This window comes from Pogona vitticeps, chromosome 8 (assembly GCF_051106095.1).
Source record: "Pogona vitticeps strain Pit_001003342236 chromosome 8, PviZW2.1, whole genome shotgun sequence".
In the NCBI taxonomy this organism is placed as follows: domain Eukaryota; kingdom Metazoa; phylum Chordata; class Lepidosauria; order Squamata; family Agamidae; genus Pogona; species Pogona vitticeps.
This window is the reverse complement of record NC_135790.1, coordinates 820,621-842,151: the sequence shown is the minus strand read 5'-3', so window position 1 is coordinate 842,151 and position 21,531 is coordinate 820,621. Positions and strand designations below refer to the sequence as shown.

At 48.8% G+C, this 21,531-nt stretch overlaps 1 protein-coding gene across 6 annotated transcripts in view; it reads left to right on the top strand.

The window, feature by feature from the left end:
• SLC4A5 (solute carrier family 4 member 5) overlaps positions 1-21,531 on the top strand; it is a 57,054-nt gene that overhangs the window by 10,907 nt on the left and 24,616 nt on the right. For all 6 annotated transcript variants that reach the window (XR_012080823.2, XR_012080822.2, XM_072978912.2 and 3 more), the window contains 12 exons: positions 7,519-7,648; positions 10,954-11,114; positions 12,674-12,826; positions 13,585-13,680; positions 14,232-14,287; positions 15,646-15,803; positions 16,646-16,733; positions 17,174-17,328; positions 18,507-18,677; positions 19,791-19,965; positions 20,566-20,699; positions 21,257-21,528. Coding sequence is in view for 4 of the 6 variants with exons in the window: in XM_072978912.2 (XP_072835013.2) it covers positions 7,519-7,648; positions 10,954-11,114; positions 12,674-12,826; positions 13,585-13,680; positions 14,232-14,287; positions 15,646-15,803; positions 16,646-16,733; positions 17,174-17,328; positions 18,507-18,677; positions 19,791-19,965; positions 20,566-20,699; positions 21,257-21,528 (1,749 nt within the window). In the remaining 2 variants the exon portion in view is untranslated. The remainder of the gene's footprint in view (positions 1-7,518; positions 7,649-10,953; positions 11,115-12,673; positions 12,827-13,584; positions 13,681-14,231; positions 14,288-15,645; positions 15,804-16,645; positions 16,734-17,173; positions 17,329-18,506; positions 18,678-19,790; positions 19,966-20,565; positions 20,700-21,256; positions 21,529-21,531) is intronic.

The window sequence follows — 21,531 nt, the reverse complement described above, 5'->3', positions numbered from 1 at the left end:
TTTAAAGCCTTTAGCAAGTGACTCTTTGTTTGCAAGGGTGACCCCAGCCTGAGACCCAGTAGGCACAGGTTTCCAGGCAGGTGAGACCTGTGAAATGGCCCTGAAAGCACCCACTCCCTCAGTATTGAAGGATGATGCTTTTTTTTTAAACTGCAGTGGTGGGGTGAAGACAGTTGCCTGCAGGATCCCAGCAAAACCAAAGGCCGCCGCAATTGCACACGGAGCATAGACAGATCGGCTTAGGCCTTAAGCTGGGGGGGGAAGGCAAGCAACGGGGAAGACAGAAAACCCCTTCTTTTCTTCTTAAATATCCCCCTTTGTTTTCTGTTTGCTTCGAGGGCTGGCACTTCCCATGGGTGTTTTTTTGTCTTATTTTTGTTTTTGCAAATGCCCAGTCAAAATAGAAACAGGCAGCGAGTAGGCCTCTTAGCAGGTTAAGCTTCTGAATCCGATGGGTAACCGTGTGTGTGTGTGTGTGTGTGCGCGCGTGTGCATGTGCATGTGTGTGTGCGTGCGTGCGTGCGCACGCACGCGTGCATGGGGAATCCTTGCTCTTTATTTTTCATAGATACATAAATGTTTAATAAACATACTCCCCTATCTTCCTTTATTCCAAAACCTTACACTGTGATGTTGAAAGTTCATTTTAATCGAACGAAAGATGATTAGACCAAAGCATAAGCTAACTGAAAAATTACCAGGAAGATGTTGGTGAATCTTTTTTTTCAAAAAATTAAACACATATACAGTTTACCAATTTTATATAGCTTGCATCTCAGGGTGCAGCTGCTCAGCAGGGAAAATACACTTTGATCCACTGTAATCTGCAGTTTTTCAGATTGGGTCCCTGCAACTTCCAGTGGCTGAAGCTGGTGACAAACACTCCTGTGTTGCAGGAGTCAGCAGGGGCAGAGGCACAGAAATCTATGTTTGCAGGGACTTGCCAACAGCAGAAGCATCCTTTGGTCTGACAAGGTGCTAATTGGCCATTCCCATCTTTTAAGAAAACGTTTACTTTTCTGAAGTGACCTAGCTGACTTGAGATGCTTTTTTAAAAATTATTATTTTAAAGAAGTGCTGGAAACCACAGAAACTGAGTTGAGGGGAACCTTCACCCCCTTAAGTACCCTTTGCCTTTGGATCAGGCAGTCACAAACAGCAGAAAGTGGAGGAAAGTGATGCTAGCCAACTGGAGCGAATTTAGACCTCCCCTGTTGGAAGAACAAAACAAGAGAGAGAGAGAGATGATTCCCCACTGGGCTTCCCCTCATTGAGCTTTACATTGTATAGTTGCCAGCTTTTAATCCAATTTCATCTGTGCCTAATGCATTGCATTAAAGGGCCAATGTTGTCCTCCCCCTTAATCTGTTATGGATGGGGTCCAGATCCCGGTTTTTATCCACTGCTCCAGCCTGCTGCTTTTCACTGTAGGTCCTTCTCTGCTGTATCGTCCTGCATTTCACTTCCAGACTGACTGGCTCTGCCTTCTCCCCACCCCCACCCCCACCTTACTTGGCTTGGCGTTGCAGCCAGCCCTAGTGTGAGCTGCCTGGATAGGGCCTGGAGGCTCCACCTCCTCCAACAGGCCAACCTCCTCTGAAGCCACTTAAAGCTAATCCTCAGAACTAATTCATGTGCACATTTATGCAGGAGCTAATTGATGTATGCATTGAGTTGAGTAGGGGTGTTATCAGGCGGCTGCAAAGGCCTGTGTGCCCCTGATGGCTCCAGAAGGGCTCACTTTGATGGGCACCGTCTCCTTTGAAGCAACCTTTCCATCTGCTAGGGAATCGGCATGGAATTTGCCATGGACCCAAAAAGTAGAAGCCAAAGAGGTCCAGCTTGGGCAGGAATCAGGGCCAGACCAGTGTGTATTCCCTGCTCTGGGGAAACCATGGCATGAACTGTCTATACAGGCTTTTCAGAACAGCTTATTTTCCAAACTAGCAAAAGACCATACAGAGGGCAGAACGGTATTGTTTTCTTTGGCTGCAGAGCTAAGGAACAAGGCGTGAGGACCCAGCAAAACCTGTGGCCTCCCCCCTCCAAGGCCCTTCCCTGGGGTCCACAGTGACCATCGGGGGGCACAGGCCACGTTTGGAAGGAGTGGCCCATTTTACGTTGGAGGGGCTTCAGCGGAAGCTTTCTCCACTGTACGACAAGGACCGGCTTGTTGACTTTTAAGAGGCCCTGGGAGCTTGCTTGCTTTTTAACACTTTAACAGGGGAGTGCAAACTCCAAGAGGTTTTCCTCAGGGTGGCTTGCTGGGAAAGGCAACTCTCACACTCACATCGGTACACACACACACACACACACCACCCAGGACATCATCCCATGTGACTGCACAGGAGAACATCCTGTCTCTGCCCGGCCCTGCAGGCAGACTCCCTCTCAGACGATGGGGACCAAGTGGAGCTTTCCCCACCTGGAGGTGAGGTGAGGTGAGGTGAGGGCACAGCCTTTCCAGCTTAGGATTGTTCTCCCGTCCTCTTAACACCCGCTTCTTAGCTCCAAAGCCCCTCTGGGTGCTTCTGCGATAGACACCCTAAACCAGAAGTACATTTGCCAAGCCTTTGAAGTCCACTAAACACGGGAAGACATGGCCTTAGACCCGGCAAGTTGACTTTAAGGCTCTTAGCCTGGTAATCAGCCTAAGCTCGCATTAGCAAACATCCTATTCTTTTCTGGGGTCTTTGTGAGATTTGCGGGGGGTAGGGAGGGGAGAAAAAATTACATTTACAAACACTGCCCAGATGTTCTTGCACTAAAGCTCCCAGAAGCCTCCACCACTAGCTGAGCTGGCCAGGATTTCTGGGAGTTGTAGTCCAAGAACCTCTGTGGGCCCAAGGCTGGGAACCGCAGCTCTAGAAGATAGTAGCTCAGAGTCTGACCCTGGATCCATAGTGCTGTTTTGTGCCTTGAGTCCGAGGAGGTGTCTTGGCCCCTTTCGCAGGCCGTGGGAACACTGTGCACGGAGGCATGGCTCCAGCTAGAAGCCCCGGGGGAAGAGCTTGGTTGCACAGGAAGACCCCTTAGGAGCAGGGGGTCTTCTTTCGGGAAAGCCCTTCCTCCCAGGGAGACCAGTGGGCCAAATCCTGCATCCACGCTCCTTTCCCAATGTCTGCAGTAGAACTCAGGACGGGGCTCCAGCAGGCCAAGGATGTAACTTTCAGGCTGGGGGGGGGGAGCAGGGTTGAATTATTTGGAGGTCATATCTTTTCTACCTCCAGGCAGTCCTTGCTGTGAATGGAGCTGACTTAGGGGAGAGGGGGAGGGGCATAGATAGAGTTGTGTTTCCTCTTAAAACACTGTGGGAATTCAGGGATTCACACCTGTCTCCCATCATCCATATCCAGAACTCAATTCCGATTACATGACGGTGACTGTTATTCTTGCAGACACTGGCAGGGATGTTGACCAAGTCTTGGGGTCTGACTCCCGACTCCCAAGTCTTTGGGACCAAGTCCCGACTCTCAAGCCCCAAGTCTGAGTCCCTTTTGATAACAATCTTTTTTCCCCCAGAAAAAGTTCTGAGTCGCGAATCTGAGTTGTTGAAAAAAAGGAACTGTCAAGTTCAAGGTGGGTCCCTGGTGTGACTTAAGTCTGATTTGACAGTGCGTTGAGCCCCTGTCCCTGGTCACCGGTCTACTCATATACACACGATACAAGCGATGAACACACCCACACATAGACGGCTGCCAGTGGGGTAACCGTGCTCTGCCCGTCCTTATCCCTGCTGCTTCTGTTACTGCACAAGATCTAAAGATCGTACGCCTTTGAAGGTTTGAGTGAACATCCCACAAGCTTCTTCTAAGAAAGGGAAGCAGTCGTGGAGCAAGCTGGCCGGTCCTTCCCTTCCCTTCCCTTCCCTTCCCCAGTTCCTTCACGTGATTCCAAGAAATGCATGGCCATTGCAGCTGCTCTGTCCACCCCATCCGGACTCTTCTTCGCCCTCCAACTGCAATGCAAAAACGATGGCTCCATTGGGCCAGCCTCCCTCCTGCCTGGCCTGACCCTGCCAGCCCAGGGTCTTGAGACAGTGACCTCTTGAACGGGTAACACCGCTTTAGCCAAGCCTCCCGCATTTCTCCAAGCCCTCTTCATGAAAGGGGGATTCTGCGTGACTCGCTCCTAGCCTTTCTCCTGAATGGGCCCTCATGGCGCTTTGCTTGCTCAAGCAGCTCACAATCCCCCAAGTGGCCTTTGTGTTGGTGGTGCCCAACCAAGGCGTTGCTCTTTCCCGCCCTGTTCTAAAATTATGATTCCCAGCCACTAATGGAGGAAGAAGGCTGAGAAGGCTGAAAGGGCATGCTTTCTAAAGAGCTTCATGTGAACTTCTGGATGGCTCAGGGGTTTAAGGCACTTGGCTGTGGAGTTTGGGGGTTCAATTCCCCGCCAGTGCCTTCTTGGAGGGGAGCTGGACTCCATGGTCCAGAGGGTCCCTTCCAGCTCTGCAGCTCCGAGATGATGATGATGATGATGCAGCTCAGGGGTCAAGGTCTCTGGCTGTGTAGCCAGAGGTAGGGAGTTTGATTCCCCCACTGGGCTTCCTTGAAAGGAGTTGGACTCGATGGTCCATAGGGCCCCTTCCGGCTCTGTTCTAAGATGATGATGGTGATGATTACCATGCTGTTCCAGGTCACAGTCCTTAACTGTCATCCAGAAGGGAATTTCATTTGAGTGCAAATCTGGGGAATTCTGGAGAACGGCATCTGCTCTTCCTGAGCACCCCACTATTCCTGGAGGACGTTTCTTACAAGTCAGGTAGCTCCGTGTCTCTTGTCCCTGGAAAGCCTCTTTCATGGGCTTCCCTTCTCTTATAGGACTCACAGCAGGGAGGGGGAAATGGCTGGCCGAGGCGACCTCTTCGGCTCGCAGGACTCCCCACCGAGCCTTTAGGCTTTTTCACCGGGCCCCATACCCCCCCACGTCCACCACCCTCCAACACTGATGAGGGTTTAAGACCAGGAATATCCCCGGACAAGGCAGGGCGAAAAAAGGCAGATGCTTTTTCTGAGTGCGTTGTTTGGAGCTACATTTTAGAAACATCGTTTTAATACTGGTTTAATCTATTTTCTTTTAATTGCTATAAGCTGCCTTAGGTCCTTTTGAGGAAAATGGCAAGGTAAAAATATTTTAAACAAACAAATAATAATAAACACATTATCTAGATCCATTTCAATTGGGTTTCAGGCCGGGTTATGGGACGGAAACTGCCTTGGTGGCCCTGTTTGAGGACCTTTGCCGGGAGAAAGACAGGGGTAATGCATCCCTGTTGATTCTCCTGGACCTCTCAGCGGCTTTCAACACCATCGACCATGGTGTCCTTCTGGACAGACTGGCTGGGATGGGAATTGGAGGCACTGTTTTACAGTGGTTCCGTTCCTACCTGGCTGATCGAGTCCAGAAGGTGGTGCTGGGGGACAGTAGCTCTGACCCATGGCGGTTGCGTCATGGGGTTCCTCAGGGCTCTATACTGTCCCCCATGCTGTTCAATATCTACATGAAACCGCTGGGGGAGGTCGTTAGGAGGTTTGGGCTGAGGAGTCAGCAATATGCTGACGACACCCAGCTCTACCTCTCATTTTCTACCAATCCAGGTGTGGCAGTCACCGTTCTGAACTCGTGCCTGGACTCGATAATGGTCTGGATGAGGGTCAATAAACTGAGGCTCAATCCAGACAAGTCTGAAGTGCTGCTGGCAGGTGCCCTGCCAGATGGGTTTAAGGGCCATTTCCCTGCCTTAGACGGGATTACACTCTCGCTAAAGGACAGGGTCCGCAGCTTGGGGGTGCTCCTTGACCCCAGTCTGACCTTGGAAGCCCAGGTGGACTCGGTGTCCAGGGGTGCCTTCTTACAGCTGCGGAGAATATATCAACTTCGCCCTTACCTGGATGAGCGGAGCCTGGCAGCAGTCACTCATGCACTGGTAACAACCAGATTGGACTGCTGCAATGCGCTATACGTGGGGCAGCCTTTGAAGACGGTCCGACGACTGCAACTGGCACAGAACCGGGCTGCCCGGCTGGTAAGTGGTGCCGCCGCACTGACTCATATCACGCCGGTTCCGAAAAATTTACACTGGCTGCCGGTTGCTGCTCGGGCCCAATTCAAAGTGCTTACTTTGACATATAAAGCCCTAAACGGCTTAGGACCTGGTTACCTAAAGGACCGCCTTCTTCCATATGTGCCTGCCCGTCCTCTAAGATCAGGCCAGGAGGCCCTTCTGAAGGTGCCATCCCTGAAAGAGGTGAAGGGTATGGCATGTCGGAATAGGGCCTTCTCGGTTGTTGCCCCCCAACTTTGGAACACCCTCCCTAGAGAGATCTGCCTGGCTCCGACACTCTTGGCCTTTCGGCGCCAGGCAAAGACCTTTCTGTTCACCCAGCATTTTAATTAATTAATTTTAATGTTTTAAGAAATATTTTAATATATGCTATTTTATACTGTCTCTTAAAATGTTTTTAATGTTTTTAAGTTTTAATGTTGTACGCCGCCCGGAAGCAATGGTGCGGCTAAAAAATATTGTAAATAAATAAATAAACTGGACCTAGTGTACAGATTGCCTAGCTGAGTGAAATCCCCTTGAGCTGACACTTTGCATCTCTTTCCTGATGTCCCTCAATAAAGGACGAAATGGCTCTTAGCTGCCCGTTTCTCTTCATCAGCCATTCAGAGGACTTAAAAGTCTATAAGGAGAGGAAGCAAGAAAGCAGTGCGGGGTGAAGAAAGGGAAAGTGGGGGGGGGGAGAATAGGAAGGGTTTTAACCCGGTTAACTGTTGTGGGTTCCTGACCAGGAAATCTGGGGTCTATCTTATCTTTCCTGAGTGCACTGACTCTGTGAACCTGAGCAGGTATGAGCCCCTTCCTGGAACTCAAGATGCTTCCATGCCCACGAATGACGTCTGGTTAGGGCGGCTGTTCATCACCTCCAACCTCAGAGGCACACCACTTGTGTCTATCATTCGCTGGGGCACAGGAGAGACAGGATGGAGCTGCCCCCCAAGTCCTCCTGGTGGCTTCCTATTGAAGGAAGTGGTGGGGCTGCCATGGGAAGAGCAGGGCCCCCTTCCATCTGATCCAGCCTCCGGGGTCTTCTTCTTGAAAGCATTTTCCATCGTGTCTTGTGAGGAAGGGGTAGCAGTGGATCAAGTTATAAGTTTGTCGTGCTGATTTATGGCTGCAGGAGTCAAGGGAGGGTCACCATCACAGAGGGTCAGGGTTGTTTTCTCCCCCCAAGCTCCTGTTCTGGGAGATATCTCTCCAAACCTTTGGGGCACCATCAAAAAAATCTTAGGGAAGGGCCCATCATGGGCTGTGTCCTGGAGTTCACTGACAACCCAAATATATTGATTAAGAAGAGTCAGAGAAGAGTCAGAAGAAAGCCTTCCATCGCGAGACCTTGAGAAACCACACCCTTCCTCGGGGCCTCTGAGATGGTTTTCTGGAGCAAGCTGGGTTGAAACGGTGACACCCGGCTTTCCAGTTGTTGACCCTTCTTTCCTTTCTTGGTTCAGTGTCTCCGGCTGCTGAGCGTCTCCGGTACATCCTGGGTGAAGATGACGACCCCCCCAACCCCACCTTGTTCACAGAGATGGACACCCTCCAGCATGACGGAGAAGAACTGGAGTGGAAGGAGTCGGCCAGGTATTCAGAAAGCAGGAGGGTAGCCGGGCGGCTGATTCTCCTTCTCAAGGGGTGCCCGCTTCCTTCTTTGGCTGCGAGGGTTCTCCCAAAGGGGGGAAAGGCCGTTCCGTCTCCTCCAAGTGTCCCGTTCTGTGGTTCCCTGAAGTTCTTGCAGGATTCTGCTGGGAGCTGAGTGAGCATTCATTCCATGTTTGCTATCTATCAGCAGTTGAAAAGTTAACCTTGATTTTTGTTTTTAATTGCAAGCCTGTAAAGGAAACCCTTGAGAAACCTCAACACTGTAATGAAAGTCATAGAGGAAGCATAAGGCATCTTCTCTTTATTGTTAGCTTAAGTTTTTCTTTAAAAAAAAAAAAAAGAAAGGAAAGAACACCTCCAATCCAGATGAGGTTTTCTCTTTCTCTCTGAGATGCCCTGTGCATGGATCAGCTGCTTGTCGCGATGGTTCATTTTTATCGGATCTCACTTTCTGAGTTCAAATGGGGAGGGAAAGAGTCAGGGGCTTGCCTTGCTGAGCTTCTCGGTTGGGAAGAACAAAAGGATTTGTGGGTGTTTGTGGCGTTTCTAAAGGGGATCAATGCCATGAGGTCAGGCAGTTAATAAGATAGATTTTTCATTAACTCGTGGGTCTCTCTGGCCCACGTGCGCTGGTGGCGCTCAGCTTGTGCCACATAATGACCTTGTCTATTGTGCTCTCACCTAGGAGGGGAGGGGGGCTGCCCCGCTCAGGACCGCTGGCGCTTGTGGGGCTGGATTCACACCACCACTGAGGATGATCATCATCAGAAAGGCCCCTGCCATAGAAAATCAAATGAAGGGTGTGGGCGGCAGCAGAAGCATTGACTGCAGGGTGCGTGATTGATGGTGCTGACCTGTTTTACTTGGTTCATCGGTTTTAATACTCTCTAGACACCCTTTTCACAAAAGTCACCCAGCGAGTACACAAAGAAATCAAAAGAGAACTGTAAAATAAAAAGTTAAAAAAAGTATCAAGCCAGTAACCTCTGAAAGCTGCCTAGAGTGGTCATATCGACCAAATAGGCGGGGTATGTATAAATAAATAAATAAATAAATAAATAAATAAATAAATAAATAAATAAATAAATAAATAAATAAATAAATAAATAAATAAATAAATAAATAAATAAATAAATAAAGCAGGCAGTTGGTAGACGGCGAGACTGGGGACAGTACTCTAAAATATTTAAACCCTACATTGTCACAGCTTATGATAGTGTAAACCTTCCCAAGTGTCATCAACATCATCATCACATAATCAGAACTGCTACTTCAGTTGAGAGATGGCTTAGAGGCATGTTTAAACTGATGAGTGAATTCACCAGCAAAAAAGTTAGATCAGTTTGTAAGCTAAAACTCACTCAGCTTTAGAAGAAGAAGAAGAAGAAGAAGAGGGGGGAGCCATCCTTGCATGTCACTGGAAAAATAATGACCGTACAAGGTTGGTGCCAGCTGAACCTTCTTGGAGGTAACACATGGTAGGTGGGCTGGGCACCACCATGACAAGATTCCCCTCCCACCTGCCATTCTGAAAGTATTTTATCAGCATTTTAATCCATAAAGCAGAAGTGGGCACATTTTGCGAGGCTAAGGGACATTTTCCAGTTGGCTGGCTGTTTGAAGGCCACATCTCCAAAAGAAGCATAACCAATATTGAGTGCAGAGGATTTTTTTTTTAAAAAAAATCTAGTGAGTGTGAAGGAGAGACAGGGAGGGAGGGAGGGAGGGAGAAAGTATGTCATTTTAATATATTTGCGGAGGCTTTCACGGCCGGGATCTAATGGTTGTTCTGAGCCCGAAAAACCCAGAACAACCACTATGTCATTTTATTTTATTTCCCTACAAACCTTCTGCCACGTGTTTGAAATTTTAGCTAATTGAAGAATTATTTTAAATCAGCACCGAGAATAGTGGGCTTTCTTTACTGTGGAAATAACAGCAGGAGCAGCTACTGACTGTTTAAACAATGTAGAATGTTTCATGTTTCAGTAACAAAGGCTTGCAATAAGATTTAAATAACAAATACTAGCTTCTTTTTTAAAAAAAAAAACTCTTAAGAGAAGTGCTGAGTAAATGCCAATAATTTTAAATAATTGAGGGTTTCCTCTTTCAGCAAAGATTGGGAGAAAGCCTTGCACAGAGCAAGCAAGTGGGAGATTTGGGAACAACTTGGTTTGGTTTTGTTTTGTTTTTATGGTTGGAAAGTACCTGAGGGCATGTGGGGGCTGTAGAATGGGCTTGGGGGGCGCGAGTGGACGGCGCTCTCCTCAGCCATGGAAGAATGAAGGACAGACAGTCTGTGAACTGCACACACACACACACACACACAAGTCAGACGTGTGAGAGAATGGAAGGAGAGTGGTGACTCACCCAATTCTCTTGGATGGTGGCCACAATCCTGTTACCAATTTGCACCGGCAAAAAGAAAATCAAATAAGTCGCGACGACACATTTACAGTCACCAGTGATGTGCTGGTGTTGTTGCTGGACTTTTGCTGTCAGGGGCACACCCAGGAACACAACATGCGCTGGGCTAGTAAGCAGCAATTTGCCACCAAGACTTACATGATTTCCCTTGTGTAGGTGTAAATCTGCAGTAGGATGCTGGCCTATGGGATCATGAATAATATCTAGTATAAAAATCATAGCAAATACTCCTAGGGTTAATCTTTGTAGTTGATCTTGAGTAAGACGCCTCCTTATTCGTTGTTTGTAGTTTTAAATATCGTCTTTTAATGATGTTAACGGCCATCATAAACTCATTGTTTTCAACTTTATATATTGTCTTTCACAGTTGTAAGATGCCTTGGGTCCCTTTCAAGGAGAAAGGCGGGGTGAAAATGTTTTGCCTAAATGACTGAATGAAATAAATGCTTTTTTTCTGTCAGTGGCAGGCCCATAAGGCTGCCACCTCCTCAGACCTTGTGGAAGGAAAGTGAAGAATGGGAGGTGAGGGAGATCCTTTCAGATTTGGGCTGAGACCCAGGAAGTACTTCTTTCGTACTCGGATGTTGCGCTTTGTTTGAGTTATTGCTAAGTCCAAGCCATCTTTCCATCTTGAAAGAGGGAATGTTGCCAAGAGGGGAAACTTTTCCACCCGGGACCCTCTGCTTTCTGTTCCCCCCAGAAGGCCGGCAGACCCCTGCGCACTCACCCAGAGGTTGCACCCCCACACACACTGAATGCAAGGGGAGCGGTTTCTCGAGCTGATGTGTCTAGAGTTGCATGCCGTGACTACCGTACTTCTACTGACCACCCACCGTTTCCGATTTCTTTCTTCGCTTTAGATGGATAAAGTTTGAAGAGAAAGTGGAAGAAGGAGGGGAGCGATGGAGCAAGCCTCATGTGTCCACTCTGTCCTTGCACAGCCTCTTTGAGCTGCGCACCTGCCTGCAAACGGGCACCGTGATGCTTGACCTGGACGGCTACTCTTTGCCGCAGATCATAGGTAGGCACCTCAGAGGTGGCAGGAAAGACCAGCCCCTGGGAAGGGGGGATATGTTCACAGGACTAGCTACCTGTCCCAGGAGCTCAGGTAGAACCGACTTGCATCGTGACCAAATTACGATCAGGAATAACTTTGCTTTTTTTGGGATGGAAAATTTGGTTACTTTTCTTGGCCCAGATTGGGTCCGGAAAGAAAAGGAACTTATCCAGGTTCTGTTAGAGATCTGTAATTGTCCCTACAGCGCATTGGGAATCTCCTGCACAAATGAATGTAGGGGTGGCAAAAGTCATTTCAAGCAGCTGTGGGGGGGTTGATGACGCCCTTAGTGAGAGCCCACCTAGTCAAGGCGGACATGGAGACCCAGTCAGCTCAAGGTGCAAATGGTTGGGTTTGTTTGTTTATTTATTTATTAAATTTATACCCCGTCCATCTAGACCGACATCTACTCTGGGTTTCATGCAAAGAGAAAAACGGAGGGAGCCGTTTGCTTCTCATCTGGCTTGAAATTATTGTGGGTGGCATGCAGCACGCTTTCAGGGATAGGTCTGGTACCTAATTATTTTTTTCACCTTGAGTAGAGTTGGAGAAGATGACTCAGGGAGTCTCAGTCCTCTGTGAGCCCTGAGGGGAAAAGTCTGATAGGTTTGTGGGAGCCCTTTGGCATGAAATGGCACGCCCATGCCCGTCAGACCATTCCTGGCTGGCCGGCCTGCCTGCCTGTGTGGGTGCTGAAGGGATTCCCCGCTCCCTCAAAAGGAGGCCTCTTGGCCCTTGCTCCAGGTTTGAGGATGGGCTGGAACAAAAAGAGGCAGAAGAGGGACATTCCTGGCCGGTGCCCATGGGCAAGGAGGAAAATGTAAATTGACCACCAGTTGGGGGCCTCTTACTATGTTCTCTTAGTTGTGCTTTTCTTGTTCTCGTGTGTCTCTGAACGTTGTGTTGGTTTTGTGCTGCTTGGTTTCTTTTTTCTTTATTGCTTTTATTCTTTTGTTGTTTATTCTTTTATTTTTTCAACATGGCTCAGTATCCTTAACCACCTTCGATTCTCTTATGGCCGGAAGCAAAAGGCAGCCATTGAAACAGGGGTGCTCAAGGGACATGGTGCAATTAAAATGAACCCTTGAAGAAGGAGGAATGTGGAAAGGGCCAGTTGCATTGGCAAGAGATCTCTCATATTATTATTATTATTGCTGTTGCCTCTGTTAGCTCTTGTGGAGTTCAGCAAGGTGGTGGCTGCCATCTCCCAGAGCCTTGGGGGTTCTCCCAGTTTAAGGAAATGTGAGGAGATCTACCACAATGTAGCACATGGACGCCACTTTGGATGGTCATTTTATGGAAGCCGGGCGCTCAGAGTGGGCCAAGGGACTTCCGAATTGTCTGCTGTAATTCAGAGCATGGCCCCAGAGCTTTCTGGCTGAGAAAGATCTGCAAAACCCGGGATGCCTTCGGGTGCAGCCCTGGCACACCTGATGGTATCCAGCGGCACTCCCTGCGCGACGCAGGGGACCCCCGGGCTGGGTGGCCTTGCCTTCTGGTCACATGTTCTGTCTCTGCTCCAGACGATGTCATTGAGAAGCAGATCGAAGATGGCCTGCTCAAGCCGGAGCTGCGGGAGAAGATAAGCTACGTCCTCCTGAGGAAGCACCGCCACCAGACCAAGAAGCCCATCCACCGGTCCCTGGCCGACATGGGCAAATCGGTCTCGAACACGAGTGAGTGCAAACTGCCCGGCTTGTGCTTTGGGAGGAGCGGAGGTGGGGAGGATGAGGAAGAAAGGGTGGCGAACCGTCTCTTCCTTTGAGCCGGAAAGGATGGGCGGCAACCCGGTGGGGGAACAGCTGAGTTGACCTCCCAAGGTCCCAGCCAGATGCTGCTAGCTGGAAATCTAGCATGCCACCATATTCTGGAGCTTGGCAGTGCCGCTGCTGTGAACTCCATTAACCGTAAGGCAGCCCTTATGTGGCAAAGATGGAGGTTCATCCTGGGTCCATTTGCACCACACTCTTCTCCTGCTGCAGGATCATGTCTGTCATCATTTCAGAAGGGCATAGGATGCTGCAGGTCTCATCTGTAGCCGGCACCCATACCCTAAAAACCAGACAAGGCCTATGCCTTTAATGAAACAGGGCTACGGGTGAATCACGGATCCTCTCAGTACCCCAAAGACATAATTTAGTGAGCATCTCACTAACAAGGAACTGGAGGCTCACTCGCCCGTCCCTACTTTGGAAGACTCAGTGAACCCGTGGAGTTTGCCTTGCCTGTTGATGGCCCATCTGCCCCTGGACTCAACAGGGCCCTCCTGCTTCGAGAGCGGAGACTCATAACGAGGCCCAACACTGGCCCAGACGGGAGCCAGCCGCTCCTCTTGGCATGCTCCTTGTACGTAGGTGGTGGCCGGGAGGCCCCTGGGTCAAGGGCCTTGTGGCCCCAAGGGCATCGTTTTCATACCTCTTGGTCTTCTTAACAGATCGCAGCCCGGTCAGGAGTCCGGCTGCCGGGGCCAGCTTTCACCGCTCCTCCGAAGACCTGCGCATGAGGCAGAGTGCAAGTTACGGGCGATTACGTGAGTTTCCTACCCATCCCCCTTCCTTCACAGGCCAAAGAGGACCGATGTGTCACCTCTTCCCCTTTTGGATAGGCTTGTTTTACATGTGACAGTATCAATGCCGGGCATCTGCAGATGAGCCAGAACCAAGAGCGAAGGCCAATTCACACATTATGCTCCATCTGTGGTGTACACCTTTGATTCCCCCCCCCTTTTTTTTTAATTTCAGCCAAGGGGAAATTAATTCAGTCTGGGAATATCTGCAGAAAGCCCTTCTTCCCCAAGCAGATGGAATACAGTATACTATGTACCCATTTTGCAGAAAGTAAGCTGAGATGGGGACATGGCATTCTCAAGATGCCGGAGCCTCTTCTTCCTGTGGGGAGGGCTGTGCTCCTGGCAAAGAAAGTCATTTCCCGACCTTCTTCTTTTACTTCCTTTATTCACCTACACCTTCTTCCAGCTACCGGGTCCCTCCTTGTGCTTGTCTCCTTCCCCCCCCCCCCAGTTTCTTCCTGCTCTTCCCTTTTAATTAGAGAAGCTAAATGTCCACCTTTTCCCCACTTTAGGCCATGCACAAAGCAGAAGCATGAATGACATCACAGACACGCCAAGCACAGATCAGGTAGGAGGGAAGTTCCTGCAAATTGAGTTGAGAAGTGGGAATGTATCATGGACTTCCCACAGTTGGAGGACCTGAACCACTGGGTATTCTTTCACGGATTCTCCTTGTTATGGCAAACGCCACTGGATACTGTTTACAAAGCTATCAACTGTCCCCCATTTTGTTGTGCTCATTTAACTGGTTGTATCCCTTCAAAGCCTAGTCCTGTTGGCATCTCAAGATGTTTCTCTCAGTACTGTCTTAATGCTTCCCTCCTCTAGTGAGGTGAAGCCATCAGTGTGACGCACAAGCTTAGTAGCCAAGGTGTGCTGTGAATCTTCAGTGTTTCTGAATATCTTGATTTACAGAATATCTTGATTTCCAGCAAAATTTGCAAGGAGATCCCCTTCTTGAGATGCAGGTCACAGTTTTGTCGAGTTTTGGGGATGTTGGAGGGGAACTGACCTTGCTCACAGAGCCCCAGCTCCCCTCCACCGAGGAGTGGTCCCCTAATCTCCAGCTCCTTAAAAATGAAGATCAATAAAACGACTCTCTCTCTCTCTCTCTCTCTCTCTCTCTCTCTCTCTCCGCCCAAGGGAGACGTCTGTTTCCCATGGGAGCCACTGAGCAGCAGTGGAAGGGCTTGTAACTTAATCAGGGCTGTTAAGGCAGGGATTCAACAGGTGCTGGAGAAAACTTGGCCCAAGCACCTGTCTGCCAGTCAGTGAAAGGTGCCAAGGGTCTCTCTCTCTGTGTGCGCGCGCGTGCATGTGCATTGATGCTGTAAAACTGAGGGCAGGTTTCCCAGCGATTGGTCGCCATTGGATCTGACCCAGTTCATTCTTTACGCATGTTTCCCTCCTTTTCAAATCCAAGTGTTACACTTTGGGAGAGGGGCCTGGGGAGAGTTAACGGAAAGGCACGCCAAGTATTTAGTTCCCAAAGAACAAGGAAGGTTTAATCAGTCTCATAGGGCCACGACAAAGAGACTTTTACATGGAGTTTTACATGAAGCTTAAAGGCCGTGCTTAACTCCTGCTCTTGGCGGCTGGACCAAAACCATCCTTGGTCTCCCCTCCCCCCCCCCAGGCCCAGGATTTAAAAGGCTTAGAAGGAAGGGGGGGAAGGGGGAGGAAGAAGAGGAGGAGGAGAGATTTCTGCCTTCACTCACATGTCTCTCCTCATGCCAGCATATAGATTATTATAAAACCCCAGACGGCCGTTTATTGAGCCCTTTCAGGCTAATAATAATGGAACAGCCACAGGGGACTCCCACATTGCTTCCAGTGACTTGTCCCTGAATTGTGTCAGCAGCCACAGAGCTCAATCCAACAGAGAGAAGGGTCCCTGACCTTTGAAACCTGCTCTGTTTTCTCCAGATGAAAAACAAATTCATTAAGAAGATCCCCAAAGATGCGGAAGCTTCTAACGTCCTGGTGGGAGAAGTGGACTTCCTGGACAAGCCGTTCGTGGCTTTCGTCCGGCTCCTGCAGTCAACCATGCTGGGGGGAGTGACGGAAGTGCCTGTCCCAACAAGGTAGGGGAACGGGCCAAGGACGGAGGTCCCCAACCCCCAAGAAAAGCAGAGGGGTTGGGGGGGGGTCAGAAACAGGGCTTTGAGGTGGAAGCCCCAAAGCCGTAAGCCGGAAGAGGCTGGGGGAACGTTGTGACTTTCTACAGAACCTGTACAACCTCCTGCTCTTGCAAAATTGCATGCAAAACATTCCCCGAGGCTGGCCCCATGAATTCTTCATTCCCATTCATTTTCACCGAGTTCTCAATTCTTCACGTTATCCACAAACCCTCAGAATATCCCAAACAAGGACGTGTCATTCTTTGGCCAATGGAAATCCTACCAAATATTGGCATTTGATTGAGAGGAGTGAGGAGATCACCCGCTGGGAACTTTATCCAGTAGAAACTTTCTGCTCCTCTTAAAAAATAAATATCCACTGCCTGGTATGTCTGAATGGCAGCAGAACTATTATCCCATGTTACAGGCAATGGCGGTTTCTGTGTGGCTATAAAGCCTGAGTCACTGTATGTGTAAAACACAAGATGGTTATGATTGTGGTTGTAAATACGCTTATGCAGCAAGAAGTTCCACTGAAATGGTCAGAACTGAATTCTAGACAATGGTCGCCGTTTGGCCAGCCAGATCTATCTGCTGGAGTGGTCGGACATGCCTGGGAGCTGCTGAGAGGCAAATTATTCCAAATTGATTTCCCAAGGGTATTCCCCCCCTCCACAAAGAGAAATCGTTCTCAGCAGGAACTTCTAAAGAAACACTTGGGAGCGGTTTTGATCTTGGAGCAGCAGCATGGTGAGACCGCTTGGGACTCATCCTCTGTGTGCTTCCCCCCCCCCTTTTTTTCCCAGATTCCTGTTTATCCTTTTGGGTCCTGCAGGAAAAGCAAAGTCCTACAATGAAATCGGGAGAGCCATCGCCACCCTCATGGTAGACGACGTAAGTTCATCTCAGAGGTCGGCCTCCAGGCCTCCTTTGGTAGTTTCTTAGCCACTTCCTAAATGGGTTTTACAGTCACCTCCCATCCTTACTGCTGCCGTCTTTCTTATAAATGGAACGATGCAAAACTGGTGCCCTGGATTGTGTTCACTTAGTTTCTTATTTATTGGTACGATTTGCATTCCTTCACTTTGGATAACGAGCACCAACTTTCTCTCAATTACAAACATCCGTATTTCCAAGTCTTCCTGTTTAAAGCTACATCTGAAATATAACAGCAATGAGTGTGAACAGAGATCTCCGAGTTTTCCTCTGAAACTCTTAATTATTTTGTGACCAAGAGAAACTGAAAGAGTGTATGTGTGTGGAAGTTTCCCAATCTCTCTTCTTCTTCTCTCTCTCTCTCTCTCTTTTCATTTTTTGTTTTCTTTTGCTTTCAGCTGTTCAGTGACGTTGCCTACAAAGCGAGAGACAGAGACGACCTGATTGCAGGAATCGATGAGTTTTTGGACGAGGTCATTGTCCTTCCCCCAGGCGAGTGGGATCCCAACATTCGGATAGAACCCCCAAAGAAGGTCCCTTCTGCAGAAAAGAGGTAGAAGAAACCCGTCCATCTCGCGCTCCTTTCCTTGGCGGTTGGGTTTCAGGGGCCCTGATATCTCCGGATACACTGGCAACACTCTCTCCTTAATGTCGTTCCTCATGCTTTTTATGTCTTCTCTTCTTTTGTCTGCTATTGTAACTCATTCCCAAAACGGAGGAAAGGAATATTCAATGATTTGTAGTTACTGAACAAATAAATAACATCTTTCCATTACAAACATATATTGGGTCATTTTTTAAAAATGATAAATAAGAAAATCATTAGCGAGCTTAAATGTTGCTATATGTAAGTAAAATGTAGTGGATATGTTTTTTTTTCAATGCCATAAAATAAATAAAATCTGCTTTTTGTAACATTACACTCACAAATTCATAACCTGAATTTTAAAAAACTACAAAGTGTAAAGAAGCAAAAAAAAAAACCTTTTAGCAAAATATCTCTAGTGTTTGATGTATTTATGATACTGGCTCAGCATCTACTGAGGATTTCCATTGCCTTTAACTTCTGTGCTCCCCCCGTTTTGCACTATTTCCCCATCATTACTGTCTACAGAAGAGTGCAGTATTATGTATATTGCATAGTACAACAGATCGTCCACCGGCTAACCTTGTTCAGCATTTTTGCCGTGAGGTTGAAATACTTGCCAAATACTGACCTATACGATGGCTGGAATATTAGCCAGGCTCATTAGGGAATAAGACTCAAATGGAATGGTTTGTGCTTCTGAACCGACATGCATAGGAAATATATAATGTAGAGGGCTGATGCTTGATACGGGATTCAGTGCATGATTAAGAATTACTTGAACCATCTGTTCTGGATAGTTTGAGGCACGTCCTGTCTTCATGTTATGATTTGAATGATATTTTCAATGCCTATCTGCATGGCATCATTGGACGTTTATTGTAAGAAGAGTTTTGTCTTGGAATGCTTGTTATTTTAACATCAGTTTTCCTTGTCTTTGAGCAAGGGTGGACCTGTCAAAATCACCCCGGAATGCTTGCCTTCGGTTCTTTAGAGTGACTGCTTAATTCTAATTTCCAAAAAAATCCTGACATGTCTCTGATGATGGAAATAAGCTCTTTCCAGCCAGGTCCTTGCAGTTTGCTGAGCAAATCTTGCACCCGACCCCTGGGATAACTGACCACTTTGTGCTGTTTTGCTTCTAGAAAATCTGTCTTCTCGCTAAGCGATGCCGGGCAGATGAATGGCACAGCCGGTGGAGCTGGGGGAGGAGGAGCAGGAGGAGGAGGAGGTGGTGGTGGTGGAGGAGGTGGCAGCGAAGATGAGGAGATGCCAGCCGTACATGAAATTGGAGAGGAGCTCACGTGGACTGGAAGGTAAGCAAAACTTCTCTGCACATGCCCCGAAAAAAGAAGCACTACATAATTTACTTCTGCATCTCACCACATTTCTCAGTGTCCCCCCCCAAGAGTAAAAACTGAGCTATAAGCATCTGAAAAAGTATATAGTACCTGTTCCCTCTTTGCTTAACTGAAGTCCTCACAGTATCTGGAAGAAAAATGGGTTTTTCCCATCCCTGTTGTAATGCAAAGTGTTTGAGAATTATTTGCACTGGAATCTGTAGTTAAGAGCCATGAGCTTTGCAAAAGACCTACTTATCATTTGCAGCCAGTTCACCTGCCTTTATTTTTCAACTCTGTTTATGGGTGGATGGGGCCCCTGTCTCAGGACTGCTGTGAGGAGAACCACCACTTCCAAATTTACCATTGTGCCTCGGTGATTCCATCCATTTGTTAACCAGTCTAGTCATTTGGCAGCTAATCTGTGCAAAACCAAATCTGCACCATTGGTCTGATGTGGCCTTAGAGTGGAACTTGGAAGGCCTGTATTCAAATCCCCTCTTCTGCCAGGAAGCTCCCTAGCTGGCCACCCACCTCACAGGATTCTGGCGAGGGTGGAGGAGGAAAGAGGGAACCCACATCTGCCGTGCTGATCTCGTGGGAGGAAAGGCAGGAGAGCACGATGGAAATGTCAGCGGTCCATTGAACCCCGCAGGGCTCCATGACCGCTCGCATGTGGCTTGGTCGGCAGCCGGCCACCCTTCCTCTGGACCCTGCCCTTTTTGAGAAGGTGACCTGTTCGCAACCTTCTAGTGATCCAGTCCAAGTATTACCCAGCAGTCGGCGGGTGGATCCCTCGGCCACATCTTCCGTTTCTTATTTTGTTCTTTTCAGGTGTTGTACAATGGCTTTTTAAGATTGGTGCAAACGAGAAGCTGTATGTGCATAATAAGATCTCAAATAAATGATCTCTCCAAAGTCATTGGTTTTGTGTAAGAGGTTCCTTCGAAGCCCAGCCCTGGAGCCTTCCAGATCTATCTCATTTTGGCTTGGTTTGAAGCTCAGAACGTGTTCCTTCTGGACAAAATGCAGATAACCTTTTTGGGGAGGGCGCGTGAGCACAGCCTCGTCTGCATCCTCCCTTTCCAGGTTTTGTGGTGGCCTGTATCTCGATGTCAAGCGGAAGCTGCCCTGGTTCCCCAGCGATTTCTACGAGGGCTTTCATATCCAGTCCATCTCGGCCATCCTCTTCATCTACCTGGGCTGCATCACAAACGCCATCACCTTTGGCGGCCTGCTGGGTGATGCGACGGACAACTACCAGGCAAGTGGGGGCCAGGCGAGGGGCGTAAGCGAGTGGCCGCGGCCGTAGAGAGGGGGGCTCGGGCCTGAAAGGCTTCAGGTGCCCCGAAAGGTGAGAAGCAGAGGGGCAACTGCTTCCCTGGGGGTGCACGCATCAACAGGATGCGCTGCCTGGACCTGTTGCCACTGGGTGGCTGTCTTCCATCCAAAACACCTGTGGGGGGGGCCTGCCCTCCCTCTCCAAGGGAAGCTGTGGAGGATGGGATCAAAAGGGGGCCCAAAGAAATTCTCCAGCTGCCACAGGAGCCCAGCTTCTGCCTCGGGCTTTGCAGTCTGAATGACGGAGGTGCCTGCCGGCCCGTGGACACCCTGGTCCGGCTTTCCCTCTGCCCCTCTGCCTTTCTAAAGTGATGGTGGCACAGGAGCCCTGGTAAGGGGACCCAAAGCTCACCCCTTGCCAGCCCCACCCGGTGGCCTCCTCTCCCAGAGTTGTACACTCGGATGGCCACCACACCCACTCCACCAGAAAACCCATTGCAATTGTGTGCCATGCTTTGTGTTCAGAACGGTGCCCCCTTCATTTTTTGCCTGGCACCTAACGCAGACCTTCTTCTCCCCCCAGGGGGTCATGGAGAGCTTCCTCGGGACAGCCATGGCAGGCTCCTTGTTTTGCCTCTTTGCCGGACAGCCTCTCATCATCCTGAGCAGTACAGGCCCGATCCTGATCTTTGAAAAGCTGCTGTACGATTTCAGCAAGTAAGTGAAAGCGAGGCAGCTCAACCGCAGCTCTCCTGCCTAGGCCCACGGGGGCTGTTCTTACGTGCCACCTAAGCCACCTCCGACTTGCAAGGCCCCGGTGGACAAGCCACCTCTGAAAATGCCCGGACCCCCACAGCCCCCTGCTCAGCTCTTGCGAACTCAAAGCAGTGACGTCCTCAGCTAGAGTTAGATTGTTATTGAAATAATTATTCTAGATCAGCAATTATAGATCTGAGAACAACATTTCTTGAAATCCACAATCTTTCAAGGCTGTTTATCTCTAACTTAGAAGAAGTCCCTGTTTGTTGAATTTTTCATGCAGCAAACATGGCCGGCAGCCCAGACAATCATTGGCTGTGTTTGCAAAATAGAAACTCTAATGTATTTTAATGATAATGGTGATGAGAAGAAGAAGAAGAAAGTTTAAATAGTCTATTAGAGAGAGATTTCATCTATCAGCTTCATCACTCAAGTTTGTATTTTCCTTGTCAGGAGCAAGCACATGATTCCCAGCATTTTTCCAAGGCTCGGTTTCTGTCTGTTTCCCATTCCAGAAATAACGGCATTGACTACATGGAGTTCCGCCTCTGGATTGGGTTGCATTCTGCTTTACAGTGCCTTATTCTGGTGGCGACTGACGCCAGCTTCATTATAAAGTACATCACACGCTTCACGGAGGAGGGCTTCTCCACCCTGATTAGCTTCATCTTCATCTACGATGCCATCAAGAAGATGATTGGCGCCTTCAAGTACTACCCCATCAATTCAGACTTCAAACCGGACTACGTGACGATGTACAAATGCGAATGCCTCGCCCCCGACCCAGGTG